Consider the following 19,647-nt stretch of genomic DNA (forward strand, 5'->3'; position numbering starts at 1 on the left):
TTGTTGTTGCGTGGCCATACACCTTTTGTGGCAGAAGCCTACCCAGCTAGGGCTTAGAGCTTGTTGTCGTTGCAGCACGACACTCATTGTCATTTGCATTGGCATTGGCATGGCTGGCATGGATGCTGTAGGATATTGGATGTGGTGGTTGCACTGAGCATGAGCATGAGCGCTTTGGTGATCGTTACACAGAGTACACCGCGATAGACGAGATGAGATGATGTGCATCACGACTGGGATGAAATACCAAAGTGTGGCTTCTGGTTTCGTGGGGCTGGCGACTTCGAGATACATAATGTAGCCTCCACCCGGAGTGACTGGAGCCTCGCAACACACAAACGATATTAGTAGCGCCAGGAGCCCCAACAGACCAGAGTAGCCAAGTACTGTGGGCGAATACAAAATGAAACGCCTACACTCAGCTTGGCATGTGTTATTACCAGTATTGCATACGAAGTACTTTGTCTCATTAGGCCTACAGCGTCTGATCTATCCGTCCCGTACCATGTTGTGTCTACCCATATCCGCTTTCCGCTCGTCGACTTGTACAGGATCGCTCATCCACTTTGCCACCCCTCCAAATTCGCGATATTGCCACACATGACGAGTCGGCCGAACTCATAAGACGGTGCACGCACGTAGGTGGTTCTCTTGCCCATGCCCATGCTCATGCTCATGCTCATGCTCATGCTCGCTCGGAATTTCCACTCCTTGCTACGGGCTCAGAGACTGCAGGTGTGTTCGTGCCCTCTTGCCAGATTACGGTCCGAGGAACAAGGAATGTGTTTGCGTACATGGCTGAACGGTTCGCGGTTCGCTTCAGCTCCTCCACCACCTTCCCCGGAAGGCGGAGGGGATCGCCATCTTCGCCAATCCACATCAGGGGGCGTACTGTCTGTGTGTGAAGGCAAGAAACCATTCTCGTTGTTGACAGCGTCGCAAGGTGGAGGACCGCACCATTTGGGCCGTTTCTGTAAATAGGAAAGGAGCAGGTCGGGGTGTGGCCGGACTGGTAGGGCTGAGTTGCGGCAGGAGTCTTCGACCGAGGTTGCGGACAGGACTTCTGGCGAGGCAGAAGGCGAAGACTCGCTTTGCTGCATCTGGACGTTGATGCTGAGGCTTGCTTGAGCCTGGGATTTCAGGCACGAGAGCTCCATTTCCGCCAATGCATCGGTATGAGCTTTGAGGTTCGTGTGTTTCCGCCGCCATTTCTCTGCTTCTTCGTCCATTCCCAGTGCTTTCGCCAGTGACGACAGCAGGTCAAATGACAACAAGATAAAATCTTCAGGGAGATCTGCCCGATATTCCAGCATCTTGAAGTAGTTCTCGACTTTCAAGAGCGTATAATAGAAGGCCTTTTCGTAGTCCTGGCTCATGAGGTACAGGTGAGTCAGGTAGCTGTAGGCGTGAGAAAAAGCACCTCCCAACACCCCGTCGTACTGCATTTCGTGCATTCGTTGGACATGAATCAGTGTGATTTGTTCGGCTTCCTCGTATCGCTCGGCTGCCATGAGGATCTCCATCACACTTCTTGCCGCACGGAGTGCCCCAACATCGTACGTCTCCCATCCCAAAAGGAGGCCACTCAGCTGCGGGCTGCACTCGTCCAGGTCATTATTTGAGTCCATCAAGATGGTCTCGGAGTCCAGGAGAAAGAAAGACTTCCGGTAGAAGTGGCCGGAGAAGGCGTTGCGAGAGCAATCGTGCGATACCTGGGTCAATCCGGCTAGGTCTTCAGCCTGGAGGCGGCTCAGACTCTGAAGCACGGCCATGCGAGCATCGTGATTGACATGCTTGTTGACCAGAACGCCGAGGTACTGTAGCAGCTGGTTGGCGACTTCGCCCTTGCATTCCGCCAGGTACGCCAAAAGCTCGACCAGACAAAGTAGCTGGGACGGTCTTCGCGACTCGACGACGAATTGCAGTTCACGACCTGCTGAGCGCCACTGTCGATAAGCCTGCGATAGATCTCCCACTTTGTACCTCCTGACACCCCTCTCGATAGACAGGAAGAAGCGATCTCGGGGACTGATTGGAAATTCCACGCCAACTATGCATGCGAAACCCATGACATCTTTGCCGAGCTTCCACAATCCTGAATGCAGCGAATCGCGCACGAAGACATTGAAAGAGTGAAGAAAATGTTCGATGTTCCGTAACGAGGCAGGGGAACCCAAGGAGAGCGGTGACTAGGGAGGAGTATAACAGATGAGGTCATGGACAACTCCTGGCTCAGTGGGCGAACAATGGTCCGGGTACAAAGCCAACCCTGCACGTCCGGCGTAGCGCTCGACATCGGCCATGTCGACAATCTGCCCTCTGAGGATAAACTCGGACTCCTTACCAAGCGACCACCTACTGGCACGCCGCCAGAGGATCTCCTTGACTTCGTGGCGTTTGTTCTTCTTGTCAAGGCCCCATCGCGCGATGCGGGACTTGTACATTTTTGTACTGAGTTCGGTTACTTGTTGTCAACCAAAGGGTGGAGAACGTACTTACGTTGCTTTGAAGCCACGCTCTTCTGCCATGATCACCATGACCTCCTTCAGTGGGCGGCCTTCATCTCGGTAGAGCCGAGTGATCGTGGCCCGGTGAGGCTGCCATCCCGAGCCGGCGTCCGGGTAGGTCGCCCTGAGCACCATATCTGGTTTGGAAGGCTGACGAGGATGGGAAACAGACAATGACGGCAGCGATCTCCTTCAGCAAGAGGGCGGAGTCTATGTTCAGGCTGAGGGAGTCTAGAGGTAGTGAAAGGTAGTCGACTTCGAAGGAAGCTGGGCAGGTACATATGTCGTGGACGGGAAGGCAGAAAGACCAGGGTAATGCAAGGTAGAAGGGCGGGGAGGAACAACATCATTGGTCGCATACCGAAGGGCCATGCATTGCATTAGCTTCCTAGCCTTACGATTGTGCCCTTACCTAGCTGGTTCGCTTGAAGTCGGCCCCCGGTTGCCGACTGCTAGTTCCTCCGTGCTTCATATCTCTCTCTACCGAGCAGGCCCAGGGCATGCGTGCGGTCTCCGGCATCTAGCATGCTCGTGGTTTTACCCTGAGACTGCCTTTGAAACTGGGTGTATAGCTATCTTTCCAGTCCATCATCTCGTCCGTCGTACCATCATTCACCAAGTCAAATCTGCGAGCAAGGTGGGCAAATGTGGCGTAGAGTTCAGCGTAGGCCAGGCTAGAAGATACTGTTAGTAGAACGGTCGAGAAGCATGCAGTCGCAACTCTTTGAGAAAGAAGCCGGGTGGAACTTACTTCATTCCGATGCAACTTCGACTGCCTCGTGAGAAGCTCACCATGTGTCTTTCAAGTTCATCCGCATTGGGCTCCAGCCAGCGTTCTGGTTTGAACGAAAAGGGATCCAAGAATATTGCAGGATCATTATTGTACACATAGTGAGAAAAGGAGACGCGCGTCTGAATCTGTGAGCTTTGGAGGCAAAGGCGCCACCATCAGAGGCAAACTCACTCCTGGAGCAACAGTCTCTCCGCAAAGCACTGCCCCACGCTCGGGCACAATACGATGAAGACGGGCGGATGTCCCCATAGAAAACCGAAGAGATTCTTTCACCACACCACGCTGTAGAATCGCCCGTTCAGCCTGCTTCTTGCAAGAGATTGCCTTGGGAATTGCAACTTACGAGGAACGGCAAGTTTTCAAGATCGGCCAGCCGGGCAAGGCCCTGCGTTTCCGGAAGGACCGACATGACTTCCTGGCGCAGCCGTGTCCAAATCTCAGGTCTCTTGATCATTTCCCAAGTCCCAAACGACAGCGCGTGCGCGGTTGTGTCGGTCCCCGCCAGGAACATAAGAACAGCGTCAGCTGCAAGCTCCGTCGGTGTCGCGATGTATTGCCCCTTCTCACGGTCGGGGCTGAGAGCGTTACGGAAGATTGATGACGCCACTTCTTTCGAGTCGGGCGGCGCTCGGGAAAGCGAGTCGATGAGATCTTTACATTGCTGCGCCGTCTCAGTTCTGGATTGAATGAAGCAAGCAGTAGATTGAAACTCACATCCATCACCTCTTTCATCGAAGCGACGCTTGGAAAACATAGTCTAACCGCAGTCTCCGGCAGCAGTGAAAAGATTACCTTGTTCAACACGTTGCCGATAGTTGGAAAGTCTGAGGCAGCAAGTCTCGCAGGTCAGTATTGTCATGATTGCCGCTGCCGCTGCTGGAGAGAAGAAGCTCCTTCCCGCGGGCTGCGAGTGCCAGCGTAGGCCTTGAGGCAGGAACAAGGATGGAGACATGTGAGCTTACTTACACCAGAAGAAGGGTGTGATAGAGCCAAATTCGTGGAATTCGAGGATCAATTTTGCCCGGAATTTGGGAACGTCGAGCAGTCCCAAACTCATTTGATAGCAGTAATACATTGTTACATCTGCGGTCAAGCATTCAAAGGCTAGAACTAGGTCGATTGATTCATTCTGGCCCGCTTCTTCTTTGAGTCGACGCAGGAAGAGATCGACCTTCTCGTGCATTAGGGGCTCGAGGCCGTTGATTTGAGCTTTTGAGAAGGCTTGAACGAAAAGGTCCCGATGAGGTTTAGCAACGCGGCCATCGCTAACGTTGAGGAAACTGCCATCGACCATGGGGGCATTGTAGAACTCGGGAGCCCTATTGAAATCGGATCCGGACTTGAACACTCTGCACTCGCACCATCAGCATCCTTCTCCAGCCGTCTCGGAGCTTGCCATGGGTAAATTACGTGCGGTAGGCGTCCCAATCGAAGACGTGCAACTCGTGTGGGCGAACGCGTACAATGGGTCCTAGGTCCGTTCAGTATGCTCCTTTTGGTGTCGGGAGCTGCTGACCATATTTGTCATGAAGCGCTTTGAGGTGTTTGACCAGCGAGTCTTCTGACAGCAGGTCGTAGTAGACCGCATACAGGTTGGTTACAGCAGCAAATCTGGGCCCGGGAAAGCGTGACAATGGGTGCAAAGTCAGTCTGTAGAAAATCCGGAGCACCAATGCCAGTATGAGGAGCGCCTGGCCGAGCAGCAGGAGCGACAGAAATGCCATCTTGCGATCAACAGAAACTGTCCATCGAACATCGAAGGTAGGCAGAATGGTGACGTTGAAGTCCATCGTATTTCTATGCCAGGCTTGCTTTCTCGAGAGCTGGTCGCCTTAAGCGCATTGTCGCAGTCTCTTCGACCATGCCCATCCATATCCCCATGTTCCAAGAGGTAGTGGGTCTGTAGTGAGCCTAGCGCTGACGACTTGGTCCTGAGGCCTGCAATGGCTTTCACCATTCACGACTATTCAAGACAAAATGCACGTATGGTACCTCGTTCAGTGGACGCCTGATTCTCGAAATCGAAGTGGGCTTGAAGGGAATGAAGATACGGAATGCATGCTGATCTGTCACGCATCCTAAGAGCGTCAAACAGGAAGCTCCGAAGATGCAGAGGAAGCAAATGTGGGCGAGGCAAAAATGAGACAGAGATGAGGCCCTCCCAAAAACTTCCTGGTTGGGTGTGTGATCCACAAGTGAAAGTGATTGCATGCTTGTGAACACAGTCAGCTATGAATAAAGAAAATCACAGAGCTGAGTTACCCTTCGTTGGCCCTCGAAGGTTTTGGTGTAACTACTTACTAAGTCCTGTTGAATGCATCTATTGTACAGTGCTCTGTTCAAGCATAGTGTAGAATTATCTCGAGAGGACAGCTTCAGTGTTCACCCCGAAAATGACTTATTGATCAGCCACAGGTGAACCTGCCCTGACCACAAGATAAACCACATACACAGTTGTTTTCCGTCGCCACAAGAGGACAAGTCTAGGAAAACTCATGACACGATCTCGCTCAGTGGACCGAACACCTCGTACGACTAGTGAACGAATGGGAAGCAGCAAGCGGTGGGCTTGTATCGAGCCCTGCGAGGACAGAAATAGGAACAACTCTACGGGTCGCCCACGGGTCGCATCACACACCCCGCATTTGCAGTGCTTGTGGGAGAGGGGACCTTTACGCGTGCACAAGAGTCAGAAGACATCATGAGATCTTTTGCAACTAGTGCAACGCTGCCCACTCACAGCACAGACGGATGCCACCCTGAGTTCCGGTTTGTTTCTCGCATCGGATAAACCATCTGTCCGTGAGTTCCGGCTCGGACCACCACAATTGGACTAGCCCAACGAAGCATGATTGGCTGAGCCTTAGACATTTCTGTTGGCTGCGCCTTCGCTTCATTGCGAGCTTCTCCTTCTCCCGAGCCGACGTCACTCAGCTGGCGACCAAGGTACCATCTCAGCAGTCCCAATAAGAGGATCTGTGGAGGATGCGTGCGTACTGGTTCAGCGCTCGAGGGTTTTCGAAAGTATCTCGCATGAACATCCTTATGCGAGCCAATCGTCTCTTTGTTTTACGAGGAAAGCTTTCCTCCACCCTCTCCATGCTGCGGCAGCTTTCTGAGCCTCGACGCGCGGGACCAAAATCCCTCGTCTCGAGGAGGACAGCACGACTGCTGAGCAATGCCACACCTCGCCCGCCACCAAACCTACGGTGAATGCGCATCATAGCTTGAGATCCATCACCTTGTTGTATAAGAAGGTAGGAACCTCCTCGCAATGGCTGTCTTGATCATCAGACAACAAACAGCAACTACAATCACTTCAGCTATTTCCTATCCTCTATTTCCTTATCACAGTCGTTCTACACAAATCCAATATCCTTGCTTCATTAATTCCAGCGCCTCAGCAAACTTCCCTGATACTTGATCTGCATACTTCAACTCGGCTAATCCAACAACCATGTATACTTCAATCGCTTTCATTGCTGCGACTCTCGCCGCCAGCGCCTTAGCTGTTCCCGTCAGCAACACGACCACCACTTCAAACTACTGCGGTTTTGGGACTAATGCCGATGGCTCATGCGTCAGCCCAACTTCGACCACAACCTCGGCTTCGTCTACTTCCACCTCAAGCGTTTATTGCGGGTTTGGAACCGCCCTAGATGGCAAGTGCAATCCGCCTCCGTCGACCACCACATCAGCCTCGTCGACGACATCATACTACTGTGGATATGGCACCGCTCTGGACGGCAAGTGCAATCCACCTACATCGACCACCACATCAACCTCATCGACGACAACGTACTGGTGTGGATACGGCACTTCTCTAGATGGCAAATGCAATCCCCCACCATCAACCACAACCAGCTCAACGGCTACCACCTCTTCCACCTCGCACTGGTGTGGCCTCGGCACTGCTGATAATGGGTCTTGCAACTCTCCCTCGACGACGACCAGCAGCACATCGACCAAGACAACCAGCACCGTCAGCAGCACGACAACAAAATCCACGACGGTGAGCACAACCAGCAGCGCTAGCAGAACATCGACCAAGACAACGAGCACCGTCAGCAGCATGACAACAAAATCCACGACCGCGAGCACAACCAGCAGCGCTAGCAGCACAACCACTCCGGTCTCCCACTACTGCGGCTATGGTACAGCATTGAACGGCCAGTGCAATTCCGCTCCTCCTACTTCGACCAGATCGTCAAGCACTGCCAGCAGCACGACTGTATCTCACTACTGTGGATTCGGTACCGCTGCCAACGGCCAGTGCTTGCCAGAACCTCCTGTCTCTACAACCACTCCTAACGGCTGCCCCACTGCTATGACCGTCACCCAAACCGTCACTGCGACCCCGACACTTGCTCCTCACTTCTTCTATGGTCTCAGCGACTGTGTGGGATGCCAGACGGTCACCATCACCATGGCTGTCCCCACCTCGATCGGGGCTTGGTAGAGCGGTCCGATGATTTCAGAAGGCGAGATGATGCGGATTGGGGTGGTACGGCTGCGGTGCAGCTTTGGACTGTCTTTCCTTTACAGCATGCATGGCGTGGCGTCGACTTGAAAGCATTTCAGCATAGCGAATGGTTGGTAATGATAGACACATCCTTGGACATATAGCAAGCTTAGTCACTCCTTTGGCATAGCGAATGGTTGATAATGACAGATACATCCTCGTACATATATAGCAAACTTAGTCACTCCTTAATACATGGGAAGCTTCCACCTACGTTCGAGTCCCTTCATTTCACTTTGACGCACATCTGAGTTCTGACTGAGGTTCTGCACCGGAAACGGAAAGAGCGGAGATGGTCTGCCGGGCAGGATGTGGGGAAGGCGCCCCGGATAAATGCCACCAACCTTCGCCTCCACGTCGAGATTAAGAGTGCCAGACTGCTCAGCTCGTACTCGGGCCGCGTATCTTTGGCTGGCACTTTAGCCGTCTTCCAGACGCGGAAGGGACCAAAATCCACAGATGCCGTGCCCAGGCCTTGTGATGGCACAGGCGTTACCAGTTCTATGAATTCTTCCTCCTTCGCAACCCCACGCCCACGACATTGATACTGCGCCATGCGTTGACCTAGCATTGTGATCCCAATTGCATGCGGGCAGCGACGACTTGACTCACAAGCTCCTTCGGCTCCGGATTATGTCTACGACAAGGACATGCACAAGGCGAGAGCGGTGACACCTCGGCCGGATCAAAGCGCTGGAGTCGCAGCGTCGCGCCCTGCTCGTGCTGTGGCTTCCAGCACCTTCCAATTCGTCACCGCCATCCCCACCTCCGACGCCGAACGCTCCCAGAACAAGGTGCTTGTTCGATCCAATGCTTCGAATTACCATTGGCGGCGAGTCAAGAAAGATGTGGATGGAGCCCCAAGTCGACCGGTAGCAAGGCGTCGCTCTTCCAACCACGGCCAGCGCCAGGGCAAATCCTCAAAGAAAGCGCGTGCTCCTACCACTCCCCAGACGACCGGGTCCTCCTCCACAGAAAGCGAAGGTTCATCACCGCAGATAGAGGAGGACCTCGTGGAATCCATCACAGATTCGCCCGTCGCAGGAGGCGAACTAGTCTCATTCTCGCCCAACAGCCTGTCGGCCTTGATCGTATCTGGCCACCATGATCCCTTTGAACAATATCCCTGTGAGCTGCCGAAGGAATTTGTCAGTCCTGTCCTGGACCAAGGTGAGTGATGGATCATCCGAACCGTACACATTGCTCGATGCTGACTGCCAACAGTGAACAGCTTCCTGTCATTGATGTTTCCACCCGAGAAGGGCCAAACCCTGAACCCACACTCCGAGAAATGGCTTCAGATGACATTCCACGATCGGACGCTTTTCCACGCCTCGATGTTCTGTCAGCTCACGCGCAATCGAGTTTTCTTCTCCTCCCCACCCGAGTCCCGAGAGCAGATGCAGTGTTATACGGAAACCATTCGAGGGGTCCACCAGAAGTTCGCCGACAGTTCCATGAGCTGCGAGGATGAGAATATCCTGGCAGTGTATGCTCTATCTTATCACGGGGAGCCTCGATCCCAACGCCCGGCGGCCGCACCCACACAAGGGCCATTGACTACTTTGCAACTCCTCCATCTATACGGGGGCCGACTCCACACGGTTAATGTACATTTACAGGGGCTTGCCAGAATGTTGACCCTTCGCGGCGGCCTGGCTCAGATCAAACTCCCGGGCTTAGCACAGGCTATCTCATTGTAAGCGATGCACTTGCTTGACATGGTCACACGCAAAACTGACTCAGTCCCATAGCGGAGATATTATTCTAGCCAGCCAAACCTTGACCAGACCGATGCTGCCATATGAGCAGATGGGAGACGATGTCATTGGGCCTCTGAACCTAGCGTCCAGGAAGAACCATCCGCTGGTCGGCCTCGGCAGGGGATTTCGAGTTCTCCCAGAGTTGCTAGGCCACGAGACTGTGGACCACCTTCTGATCGTCCTGAAATGGATCATCCAGTACACATTTGCTGTGGATGATCATGTCAAGAACAGACCGGAAGCTCAGAAACTGGGATGCATCTCCGACGAGAGAAATTTTGTCCAGCACAGCCTGATGCTGTTGACGCCGCTCCCTTCAGAAGTAGAGGACGAACACCCATTAATCAGACTTGCGCGGCTGGGCACGGTGGTATATAGCCTGCTCGTGGTGTTTCCGCTTCCGGCAATTGCTGCACCGTTTCACCAACTGGCGCACGACATCAAGGCACGGCTTCTCGACCCAGCGATCCAAGGTTGGTGGGGCGAAGCATCTGACCTGATAATGTGGGCGACTGTGATGGGTGCGATCGCGGCTATAGGATATCCGGAGCGACAGTGGTATCGCACCATCCTGGACGAATTCACTCGACAGGTCGGGGTCGAGAGCTGGCCAAGTATGAGAGATCGGTTAGGTATGTTTTTGTGGTATGAGTATACGAATGACGCCGACGGGCTCAAACTATGGACGGAAATCGAGGAATCCAACCTGTTCAGAGTCCCGAAGTAGGCACTCCGACAGCCGGCTGGGAACGAAGCTCGTCTTGAAGGTGCACACGACGTGCGGAAGCAGGGTTTCGGCAAGGACCGGTGCCCTTTAGATGGCTGCACATGTAGCAGATGAGCAACAAGGAGGAATGTGTCTACCGCCTCTTGTTGAAAATATTCTTTTTGAGCGACACTAAAAGTAGGTGTGCGTATTACCTGTGTTACCTCTGGGCGTGCTTCGTGCTGTCCTTCTCAGGGTCGTTGGCGGCATCATTATATGTGGTGTGTCCTTTTCTGCAGGCTTGTGGGTGTGCCTGGGGGATGCTTCTCTGTACGGAGTATAGGCGTGCCTGGAGGTACTCCGTACTGTAGCTGTCCTTGTGAAGACCTAATTACATAGTTCCTGCAAAGGTCGGAAAAGCTGCCTCGGCCTGGGCGACTCACGCGCCGGAGCTTTGGCCACGTTGACGCATCTCGCCAGCGGTGGACGAGTCAGCAGCGCACTCTCTGCACTCCGTACTGTACCTTGCATACAGATGTCTACTTCTCACCCAGGCCAAATAAATCGACATGTTTGGTGCCCTGAACCGATTCATAGCCCGTCTGGACGGCGAGCCGCCCCCGCGACAGACCGACTCAGGACCATCCGACACCTCCTTTGGCTTTCAAGTTCTGCGCAACACGAATAAAGAGCTCCAGCTGGAGCCCTGGTTCGACTTTATCATTGGCATGAACGGTCACTATCTGGTATGTATATTTGTGTATGTGGCCACCCAGGCCCACTGGAACACACCTGCTGACTGAACTGAACGAAGGACTCGCCGGACCCGAACCTGTTCGTCACGGAACTACGCAACTGCGCAGGCGCGTATTGCACGTTAGATCTCTGGAGCGCAAAGGTACGAAGATACGCGCACGGCGCGTGGGGGTTTGTGGCTGAGTTCAGTTTTGTTGACTGCTGGCAGGGCCAAAGAAGGCACTCGCTCACCATCCCCGTGCCTGCTTCGGCCGAACCCTTGGGACTGTCCCTCCAACTCACGCCTCTCAACTCCACCCAGAATATATGGCACGTCCTGAGCATACCTTCTCCGCTGTCACCCGCACACCAGGCCGGCCTGCTCCCGCACAGCGACTACATCCTCGGCTCGCCGAGCGGGACGTTGAAAGGAGAAGCGGCGCTGGGCGAGTTAGTCGAGGATCACCTGAACCGGAGCCTCGTGCTGTGGGTCTACAATTCCGAGTTCGACGTGGTTAGGGAGGTGGAACTTGTGCCGCGACGCGGCTGGGGCGGCGAGGGTGCGCTAGGGGCAGTCCTGGGCTTCGGGGCTCTACATAGACTCCCTGTGGGGTTGGGCGAAGAGATCCAGGGACCCGGGGAGAGCCTGTTTGACGCCGATGGAAAGAGCCACAGCCACGAGAATGGACAGGGACAACAACAAGCCTTCGCCAACAACGCCTTCCAGCCCGTACCGGTCGAAAATCTACCTACTCCACCTCCACCTCCGATGATCAGCCCGAATGCACCTCCTCCGCCGCCGATGGTAAACCCCAACGCTCTTCCTCCTTCGACTACTGCAGGACCCCCGAGAACACGAAAAGGCCGGCATCATGCCGCTGCCATAAAGAGTGGGTTCGACGATATGTTCGCCGAGGGGACCAAGAAGAGCGCCGAACAGGACCATATACCGTCGAGGAAGGGCACGCCTCTTGCGCCGCCTCCCAGAACTGGTTCTGCTGGACCGACACCCCACTCCGCGACGCATGAGAAGGGAGATCCAATATCTCAGGCAGGCGACGAGCTAGGCGAGCCGGGCGATGCCGAAGAAACGTGAGGGCCGGGGTTATTGAAAAATGTTCTGACCACCATTTTCGGGGACAGCAACACGGAGAAAGGGACCATGCCAAAGATCAAGTATCGAAATCGGGCTGTCTACCCTTCTTGTCCGCCACTTCGACCTCGTCTTTCCACCAGCCCATGAAGTCTCGAATCCTGCTCGATCTCTCCTTCGCCATGGCTCGCCCCGCATCGGTCTTCATCATCCCCTCGAGCTTCAGCAACTTGTCCTCGAAATGCTGGATGGAATCTTCCAGGCTCCGCGCGCCCTTTGCCCCTCCAAAGGTGAAGCACCGCCCAATACCGATAGCCCCCATCGCGTCGAGCCGGTCAGCATCTTGCACCACAGCCAGTTCCGGTATCAGCTCGATGAGCTTCTCTACGCGCTCCGGATCCTTCACTTCAGAGGAATACGACACGCCGTCGACCAACAGTTGGATGTGCTCGGCGTAAGACTCCGACAGTCCCACCTGGGTGACCGCCTTGCGCAACGACCCCGCCTGCTGTTCCGTGCTCACAGCGACATACTTCTTGTCCTCGACGTCATGCAGCAACGCTCCCAGAATGACACTCAAGGGATTTAAAGCCGGGAGGGCCTGTCTTTTGCGCTGGTCTTCTACCTTCTTAAGAATGGCAAGAGCGTTGGTGACGACGCGTCTCACGTGCGCAAAGTCATGAGAAGCGTCGAAGCGCGGATCCTGGAAGTATTGTTCTGTGAAGGTGTATATTTGGCGGACGTGTCCGGCCTCTTCGTCGGACAGCGACGGATAGGTCGTGGGATCCCAGTATAGAGATTTCGGCAGTTCCATGGTTCTAAGGAGGGTGGTGAAACTGATTGGGTGGTGATTAGGTCAACGCGCGAGCGAGTGAAAAACGGACGCATCAGTCTTATCCAAGGCACGAAGACCAAGACTGTGTTATGAGGAAGTCGGTATGTACTATGATACAATACTCGCTATGACATCCAAAGTCAGGGCAAGGACTCGTCTGCAAACATGGACTTTCGCCTCACAAGATCAAAAATGGCCACGAACGGTTAGCGCCAAGACGGAAAAACTTCGGCCCGGCCTGCATCTCCTCAAATTCCCACCAGTCGCACGCTCGTCTCTACCACAGTACAGTCTATGCGCCTTGCACGACGCCCATGGCTCTCATGCATTCGATACCGTCGTACATCCAATCTTCTCTTCTCCACCGCCGTGACTTGCATTCTGTACAAGAGCAGTCTTTCTCTTCTACGTCTGACTGATATTCTGACTCTTGTCGACTTTCGGTGACCGGGAACCGCTGTTCATATCTCTGGCGTGCCTCCCAAGACATATCCGGCTCCGCGTCGGTCACGTCTGTGGACCGCCATTTCACAGTGTGAACTGGAGCTCTCTGACGGCGACGTTTCCGCGAGTTGGCTGCCGTGCGGTTCGGTGTAGGGGTGGTTGTGGCCGGTTCCGCAGATGCGTAATTCCCCATGCTGTCATCAGTCTCTGCTTCTGCGGCTGTATCGTGGCAAGAGTCGGCACGGGCCTCACAGGTGGCGGAGACACGCTCTCGGGACAGCAACGCTGCCAATGGCCCTCGACTTGACCGGCTGCGAGGAAGTGATCTCGGCGACGCCATGGGGAAGAGGTAGGTGTTACTAAGGTCTTCCCATTCTGAAGAAGAGGTATCTTGCGACCACAACAACGGGTTCGCGCCAGACCATGACCAATGTGTCTCGGCCACATAGCCGTCGGGAAGATGCATCTCGTGAAGTGGTGTTTGGAAGGACGGGATGTTGCTCACTATGTCGAATGTCGAATGTCGATGGCGCAAGGAGATGTTGTAGAAGGCAGAGAAGACGGACATCATAGGGGTTTATCAACGTCTTCTCGACAAGGCTGGCAAGGGTGGAGCTGTATCTTCCTTGAAGGTAGATCTCAAATCTCAGAGACTGATGCCATCCAATCCTTGTGGATTGTCAGTGCTTTCGAGGGAAATAGTGCAGAGAAGGACGCATGGAAGGGCCCACAAGGCATAGGTAATCGCGCCACATCAGATGTCGGAAGCTCCACCAGTGGGCCATAGCGCAAGGCTTGGATTCAGGAACCAGGGTTGCTGCGCTCCTCAACATCTGAAGACAAAGTCTCCCACCAGTGTGCCTTCCAGTTTCAGCTGCGTCAGCTTGCAGAATACTGGGGAAATCCAAATACTGCCGTCAACGAGCGGGTCGACGTTGAATGTCCACCGATGTTCCAACGTCATTCGGTCCCGACCGGGGCGCGCCGACGAGGCTCCAGAGCTAGCAAAGGGCAGCGGTGACCTCGTGCGCTATTTGCAGAGTCGGTTCCATTGGCCTGACCACAATTACAGAGGGACGCCAAGCAAACGAAACAAGATGCAGTTTGTGGGGGACACAGGTCAAGGAGGAGCCATGATGAGTAACCCGCTTGTTCTGGAAAAGGGGGGTTTTCCGGTGACCATGGTTGAAACTATACCAGCAATCATTCCCCTTCCTGCTCCCTCCAGTTAGATTCTCCAATCAGCGGATTCCATCGGATATCAGATCACACACGGGACCAAGACACGGAATCTACCTGACGACAGGACGCAAATCGAGGAGAACTCGAAAGCTGTTCGTATAAGCAGGACCCCACCACCCCATTCCGGCATGGCCTCTAAGTATCCAAGACCGAGTCCGTCATACTCGTTGGCTGCCACCAACCATTGCCCACCACTGGCGTCCTTTCTGGCCTAATCCCGCAGTATTCACGCAGGCTTGCGGCTGCAGCCCGTCCCAAGCTCCGCCTCGACCAGTTGATGCTAACGTTACTGTGGCAGCACGATGCACCTCTTCCCCCAGCGCATTCTCCGAAGCCTCCTGCCGTAGGCGAGCAGACTTGACCGCTCCTCATCACTCTAGCCAGTCAGAACATCTGCCTCTTCGACGTCTTACTACAGCCGGTAAGTGGTGTCCGTAAGGTGCTCCAGCGCAAGCTCAATTTACCGTGTCCCTTTCCTGGTGCTTGTGCCCTCCCTGCTTTGTCAGAGCACAAGTACCTCTACACACGTGTTCCTTCGTGCGGTCCCAGGCCCGCCATGCTGGACCCTGACGTTATGCCCGGATTTGAGTCTGCTAGACACCTTGCCCACAGCGACTCGGACAATGCAGACTGTCACGATCGACCTGCGTCATCATTCGCAGAGGTCTGTACTCCGTATCCAAGTCAGCCTCGTTAAGAGAACAACAGGACCGTCTCCTGAATTGTATAATACATTGGACACTCGCCGACCATTGAATCATTTACAACACCCACAACCTGCGCCACGCTGACCAGATCGAGCTCGACACGAAGTCACCATCAGTCAGCAGACCTCGTCAACACAAGCCGCTGTGCTCGACACATCGGAACCTCATCTTCACAATCAATTGCAAATATGCAAAGAGTCGATCAGAATCTGGAATTGGTGTTCCCGCCGGAAGTTAACCCTGCTTCATACGCCTGGGCTTTCCTGTCACAGGCGCAGCAGGAAAACAGCTCTAGGGATGTCTTGGATCTTTTCCTCGAGCCGGGTTCGCCATCTCGGTCGCCCCTGCTAGACGCCAGCCACCCGCGCAAGCAACGTGATATAAAGATGGCACAAGACATCTTTTCTTATCCTATCGGGCATGACTTCACCTCCAGCCAGTCGTCAGTCAATTATGCCAGCAGCGTGCAGTCGGACGACTTCTGGATCGCAGAGGGCACCGCATCAGAAGTCCCTGCCACCACGCCGGCCGGTGTAAATACAGTGGATCGAAGACATCGGCGACGCGAGCAGAATCGCAAAGCCCAAAGCAATTTCAGGCAGAAGAGGAAGGAAGAGGTGCGCGGGCTCCAGCGCGAGGTGGAGGAACTCCGAGCTCAACTTGCCGCTTATCACAGGAGAGGCCCGACGGCTAATCTGACTATATGCACGAAGTGTCGGACCTTTTATCCTGCGGCAGCCGCGGATGCGTCGCAGCTTTCCAAGGATGCAGACATCTTCGGCTAGACTGGAAAGACCGTGCCGTTTGGTGTTCACCATTGTCAATAATCGCTTACCATGCGTATCAGTGGCAGGACAGCAAGTCAGTTGGAAATAAACGCAGTATCTTTCGCGAGCAGCTTATAACTATCGTGCTGAGCGACTGATGGTGTCAGGGCCATGCGGAAGGCCCAGCAGTCAACCCGAGTCCGAGGGGCGTGGTACCGTCCGCCCCTCGCCCGCTGTCGGATTCTGTATGGATAGTACAACAGGTGCTGCCGAAACTCTTCAAGGAAAGTGACTGGTCCGCTCACTGAGCACAGCGCCTTCGGAACACCCACATTTTAGGAGACGGGACTGGACACGGCGGCCACCCTCCGCCATTCGCCCGGTGGACACCACGCCAGCGATACCGCCCCAACTAAGTGTGAATGGCACGGAGATTCGAGACGAGTCAACCATATACCCCTCTGCGCTGAGATCAAGGAGCCGTCTTGGGAATTGGAGCCCACTAACAGGGATCTCGATGCCGAGGAACCGGCCGATCCTTCCACATGTGAGGACGAGGTCTGGATAGCGAGCAGCAATACTCTGTACAGTGGCTGTCATTTCCAACCCTCATCGCTGACCCAAAGTCGTGGCTCGGACGCCAGCTTGGGAACGCAATGGGGAGCGGGACGTGGAACAGCCACTGGTACCATGAGATGCCAGCTTGAGAAGCGAGCGCGAAGGGAAGTGGGAGTCGGAGTCGGAGTCGGAGTCGGAGTAGAAGATGCTCTGCTACATTGCCCGGGCTGCAACATGCGTCCCGAGGCCGGGTACTAGCGGTGTAGCAAAGTGATGAATTCAAGTCCGTTGCCGATTTCCTGTACGTACGAGACGCGATGCGATGTGATGCGATGCGATATGACTCGGTGCTCTGATCAAGCACAGTACATGGACCGGCACCGGGTCTAATATCGACACCGATCCCCCGATGTACCTGAGATGAGAACTGACCACTGACATCTCCACCTTCATCCATGCCCCGTGCTCCCCTGGTACTGTAGTAGGCTGGTGAGTGATTCAAGAGTCAATTGACTGCAATCCAAGGAGTCCACCTCTCGAGTCAGTTACCTTTGTTTGACAAATCTCGCATCCGTGTACTATAGCCCCTTTGGCCAGTCGCTCCTCCACATACTATGGTTACCTTGCCTGCCGGCGAGATTAGTTATCAATAAGCTCAGCTTACATCCATCCCCTTACCAGGCCGTTGTGATGACCTCTACCTACGTACCTTTGTCTATCCCCGGTTCGGATAGATCGTATTTCATGCATCATATTTTGTCTATATAGATAGTATGTACGCGCGTGTATATACACTTCCCCCAGTGAGCCCGGATTACGCGCGGGATTGCTCCCTTCAACACAGAAAGGGCCTTGTGTACCGTGTGTGATATGCCGTGATATGCCGTGTTGTGCACATACGTATGTATCCACTCACTCCAAAAGTACGGATGAGATGTTCGCTTCGGAGTGGTCAACGGTCCACACACCACGAAGTCTCCGCGGCTATCATAAGGCGCAGCTGGATTCACAGACGGGAACAGGCGAGGGCGCAGGCATCCGTCGATTGGCTCACCGGCAGGGTCTCCATAACAGAGAAGCGTGCTCGGCGATGTTCATGTAGGCGAGTTACCTTTTGTAGGTCCATCTTGCTCGTACTCCGTATATATACAGTACTGGGTAAACCCCCTTAGGCCGCCCTTCGTATGATGGCGTGCCTGCGTTCGCGAGTCGGTGAAGCTGACAGTACAGTCCGTGGGATTAAATGGTGAGACAAAGGAGGATCGGCTAATGGGGGCGTGTAATCGGTAAACTATACCAAGTCAGTAGGCAGCAGGCCGCAAGCAGTATCCAAGACAAGGATTTATAACGTGAGGTGTATCCTCTTCCAGAGCGGCGTCGTAGCGAACATCATCCACGAGGTGCCTCCACCATGGCCCACCAAGATCCGAATCCAACCCTCCTGGAACTCGCACAGCAGGTGCAGGCCGACTGCAGGATCATAATCGACCACCTGGCGCGCAATGCTCTTCCTTCCCCGTCCCTCGCGGCCGATGCGTACCCGTTCTTCCCTGGCACGGGACCTCCCGGTGTTGACACCTTCCCACGCTTGAACGAGGATATCAGAAAGGCGAGGACGCGGCTCCAAGTCGCGGCCACGACCCTCGCGCAGCTGGCTGCTGGGCCTGCAGACGCGGCGCTGACGGGCACCATTGGCCACTTCATGTCTGCCTGCCTTCAATACATCCATCACTTTCGCTTGGCGGAGCACGTCCCTGTGGATGGGGACATCAGCTACAAGGACCTTGCTGCCAAGGCTGGCGTGGTTTCAAATCAGTGTGCTCGGGTGTTGAAGTTCGCGGCCACCAAGGGTTGGTTCCGCCAGACGCGGCCCGGCCATGTCACCCACACGGCCATTTCTAAGATGTTGCTGATGCCCGACTTCCGGGACACAATCGGGTACGTCACGGGAGAGTCATTCGCGGGCGGGCCAAAGATGGTCGAAGCTGTAGAGAAGTACCCAGGCAGCGCGGAGAAGAACGAAACGTGCTGGAACTTGGGCCACAACACCGACCTGCCCATGTTCGAATACTTCGAGCATCAGCCCGCCAGGATGCAGCGGTTCATGGGGTGCATGCGGTATATGGCGTCAGGAGAGAGCTTCAGTACCAAGAACGTCGTCGACGCGTTCGACTGGCAGGGCCTGGGCAAGGGGCTGGTCGTCGACGTGGGCGGCGGTTTCGGTCACTGCTGTTCAGAAATCGCAACGGTGGCTCCGCACCTCGACTTTATCGTGCAGGACCTGGAGAAGGTGGTTGCGCAGGCGCAAAGGGAGCGCGCCAATGACAAGGACATTGATCGCATCAAGTTCCAGGCGCACAACTTCTTCACCGCGCAGCCTGTGAAGAACGCCAGTGTCTACCTCCTCCGGTTCATCTGCCATGACTATTCGGACAAGTATGCGGCGCAGATACTGGGACACCTCGTGGCCGCGATGGGGCCGAATAGCAGGATCATCATTGTAGACGAAGTTATGCCCGAGGTGGGTGTCCTGAGCAGCGTTGAGGAACAGCGCGCAAGGTGAGGATCTGTCCTTGAGAATGTTCGCAGAGCAGTACTAACGGGGTGCCTGGAGCAGAATGCTGGACATGGAGATGATGCTTAGGTGAGAGTTACCCGAATGCTGTGCCCCAAGGATCAAAACTCAAGACTCTCGCATTTGATTCACCTTGTTTTTGATACTAACATCAATAATTACAGCTTCAACAGCCTGGAGAGGGAGGAAGAGGGCTGGCAGTCGTTAATCGAACAGGCCGATGAGAGATTGGAACTGCGCAGTATCCGGAGAATACCAGGGAACGTCCTCGCCGTCATGGAGGTGGGTTTGAAGCAACCCAATTAGCAAAGCTTTGAGGACGAAAGGGACGGAGAGAAGCGAGTGAGCAAAGTGCCGCAGTCCCGTTAGAGCTTGAAAAGCTCGGCAATTTGTCGCGCCA

At 54.6% G+C, this 19,647-nt stretch overlaps 8 protein-coding genes across 8 annotated transcripts; 5 read left to right on the top strand and 3 right to left on the bottom strand.

Annotated features, from left to right (window-relative positions):
- Window positions 1–722: 722 nt before the first annotated feature.
- Window positions 723–2,642, bottom strand: A1O7_09203 (uncharacterized protein; the record flags this gene model as incomplete). Its single annotated transcript, XM_007763192.1, has 3 exons — window positions 723–2,189; window positions 2,223–2,451; window positions 2,500–2,642. The coding sequence occupies 3 exons, from the start codon at window positions 2,640–2,642 to the stop codon at window positions 723–725; spliced, it is 1,839 nt and encodes a 612-aa protein (XP_007761382.1).
- Window positions 2,643–3,027: 385 nt separating this feature from the next.
- Window positions 3,028–5,090, bottom strand: A1O7_09204 (uncharacterized protein; the record flags this gene model as incomplete). Its single annotated transcript, XM_007763193.1, has 8 exons — window positions 3,028–3,181; window positions 3,259–3,419; window positions 3,472–3,582; window positions 3,644–3,961; window positions 4,015–4,124; window positions 4,267–4,649; window positions 4,711–4,771; window positions 4,817–5,090. 8 exons carry the CDS (start codon window positions 5,088–5,090, stop codon window positions 3,028–3,030), a joined length of 1,572 nt encoding a protein of 523 aa, XP_007761383.1.
- A 1,667-nt stretch (window positions 5,091–6,757) lies between these two features.
- On the top strand, window positions 6,758–7,759 carry A1O7_09205 (uncharacterized protein; the record flags this gene model as incomplete). Its single annotated transcript, XM_007763194.1, has 1 exon — window positions 6,758–7,759. One exon carries the CDS (start codon window positions 6,758–6,760, stop codon window positions 7,757–7,759), a length of 1,002 nt encoding a protein of 333 aa, XP_007761384.1.
- A 713-nt stretch (window positions 7,760–8,472) lies between these two features.
- A1O7_09206 (uncharacterized protein) lies at window positions 8,473–10,312 on the top strand (the record flags this gene model as incomplete). Its single annotated transcript, XM_007763195.1, has 3 exons — window positions 8,473–8,992; window positions 9,047–9,521; window positions 9,577–10,312. The coding sequence occupies 3 exons, from the start codon at window positions 8,473–8,475 to the stop codon at window positions 10,310–10,312; spliced, it is 1,731 nt and encodes a 576-aa protein (XP_007761385.1).
- A 548-nt stretch (window positions 10,313–10,860) lies between these two features.
- On the top strand, window positions 10,861–12,122 carry A1O7_09207 (uncharacterized protein; the record flags this gene model as incomplete). The annotated part of the gene is made up of 3 exons (XM_007763196.1): window positions 10,861–11,037; window positions 11,106–11,189; window positions 11,256–12,122. 3 exons carry the CDS (start codon window positions 10,861–10,863, stop codon window positions 12,120–12,122), a joined length of 1,128 nt encoding a protein of 375 aa, XP_007761386.1.
- Window positions 12,123–12,198: 76 nt separating this feature from the next.
- Window positions 12,199–12,933, bottom strand: A1O7_09208 (uncharacterized protein; the record flags this gene model as incomplete). Its single annotated transcript, XM_007763197.1, has 1 exon — window positions 12,199–12,933. The coding sequence occupies one exon, from the start codon at window positions 12,931–12,933 to the stop codon at window positions 12,199–12,201; it is 735 nt and encodes a 244-aa protein (XP_007761387.1).
- A 2,602-nt stretch (window positions 12,934–15,535) lies between these two features.
- On the top strand, window positions 15,536–16,132 carry A1O7_09209 (uncharacterized protein; the record flags this gene model as incomplete). The annotated part of the gene is made up of 1 exon (XM_007763198.1): window positions 15,536–16,132. One exon carries the CDS (start codon window positions 15,536–15,538, stop codon window positions 16,130–16,132), a length of 597 nt encoding a protein of 198 aa, XP_007761388.1.
- Window positions 16,133–18,083: 1,951 nt separating this feature from the next.
- Window positions 18,084–19,553, top strand: A1O7_09210 (uncharacterized protein; the record flags this gene model as incomplete). The annotated part of the gene is made up of 3 exons (XM_007763199.1): window positions 18,084–19,231; window positions 19,287–19,316; window positions 19,412–19,553. The coding sequence occupies 3 exons, from the start codon at window positions 18,084–18,086 to the stop codon at window positions 19,551–19,553; spliced, it is 1,320 nt and encodes a 439-aa protein (XP_007761389.1).
- Between the last annotated feature and the right edge of the window lie 94 nt (window positions 19,554–19,647).

Source organism: Cladophialophora yegresii (assembly GCF_000585515.1).
Source record: "Cladophialophora yegresii CBS 114405 chromosome Unknown aczIN-supercont1.7, whole genome shotgun sequence".
Taxonomy (NCBI): domain Eukaryota; kingdom Fungi; phylum Ascomycota; class Eurotiomycetes; order Chaetothyriales; family Herpotrichiellaceae; genus Cladophialophora; species Cladophialophora yegresii.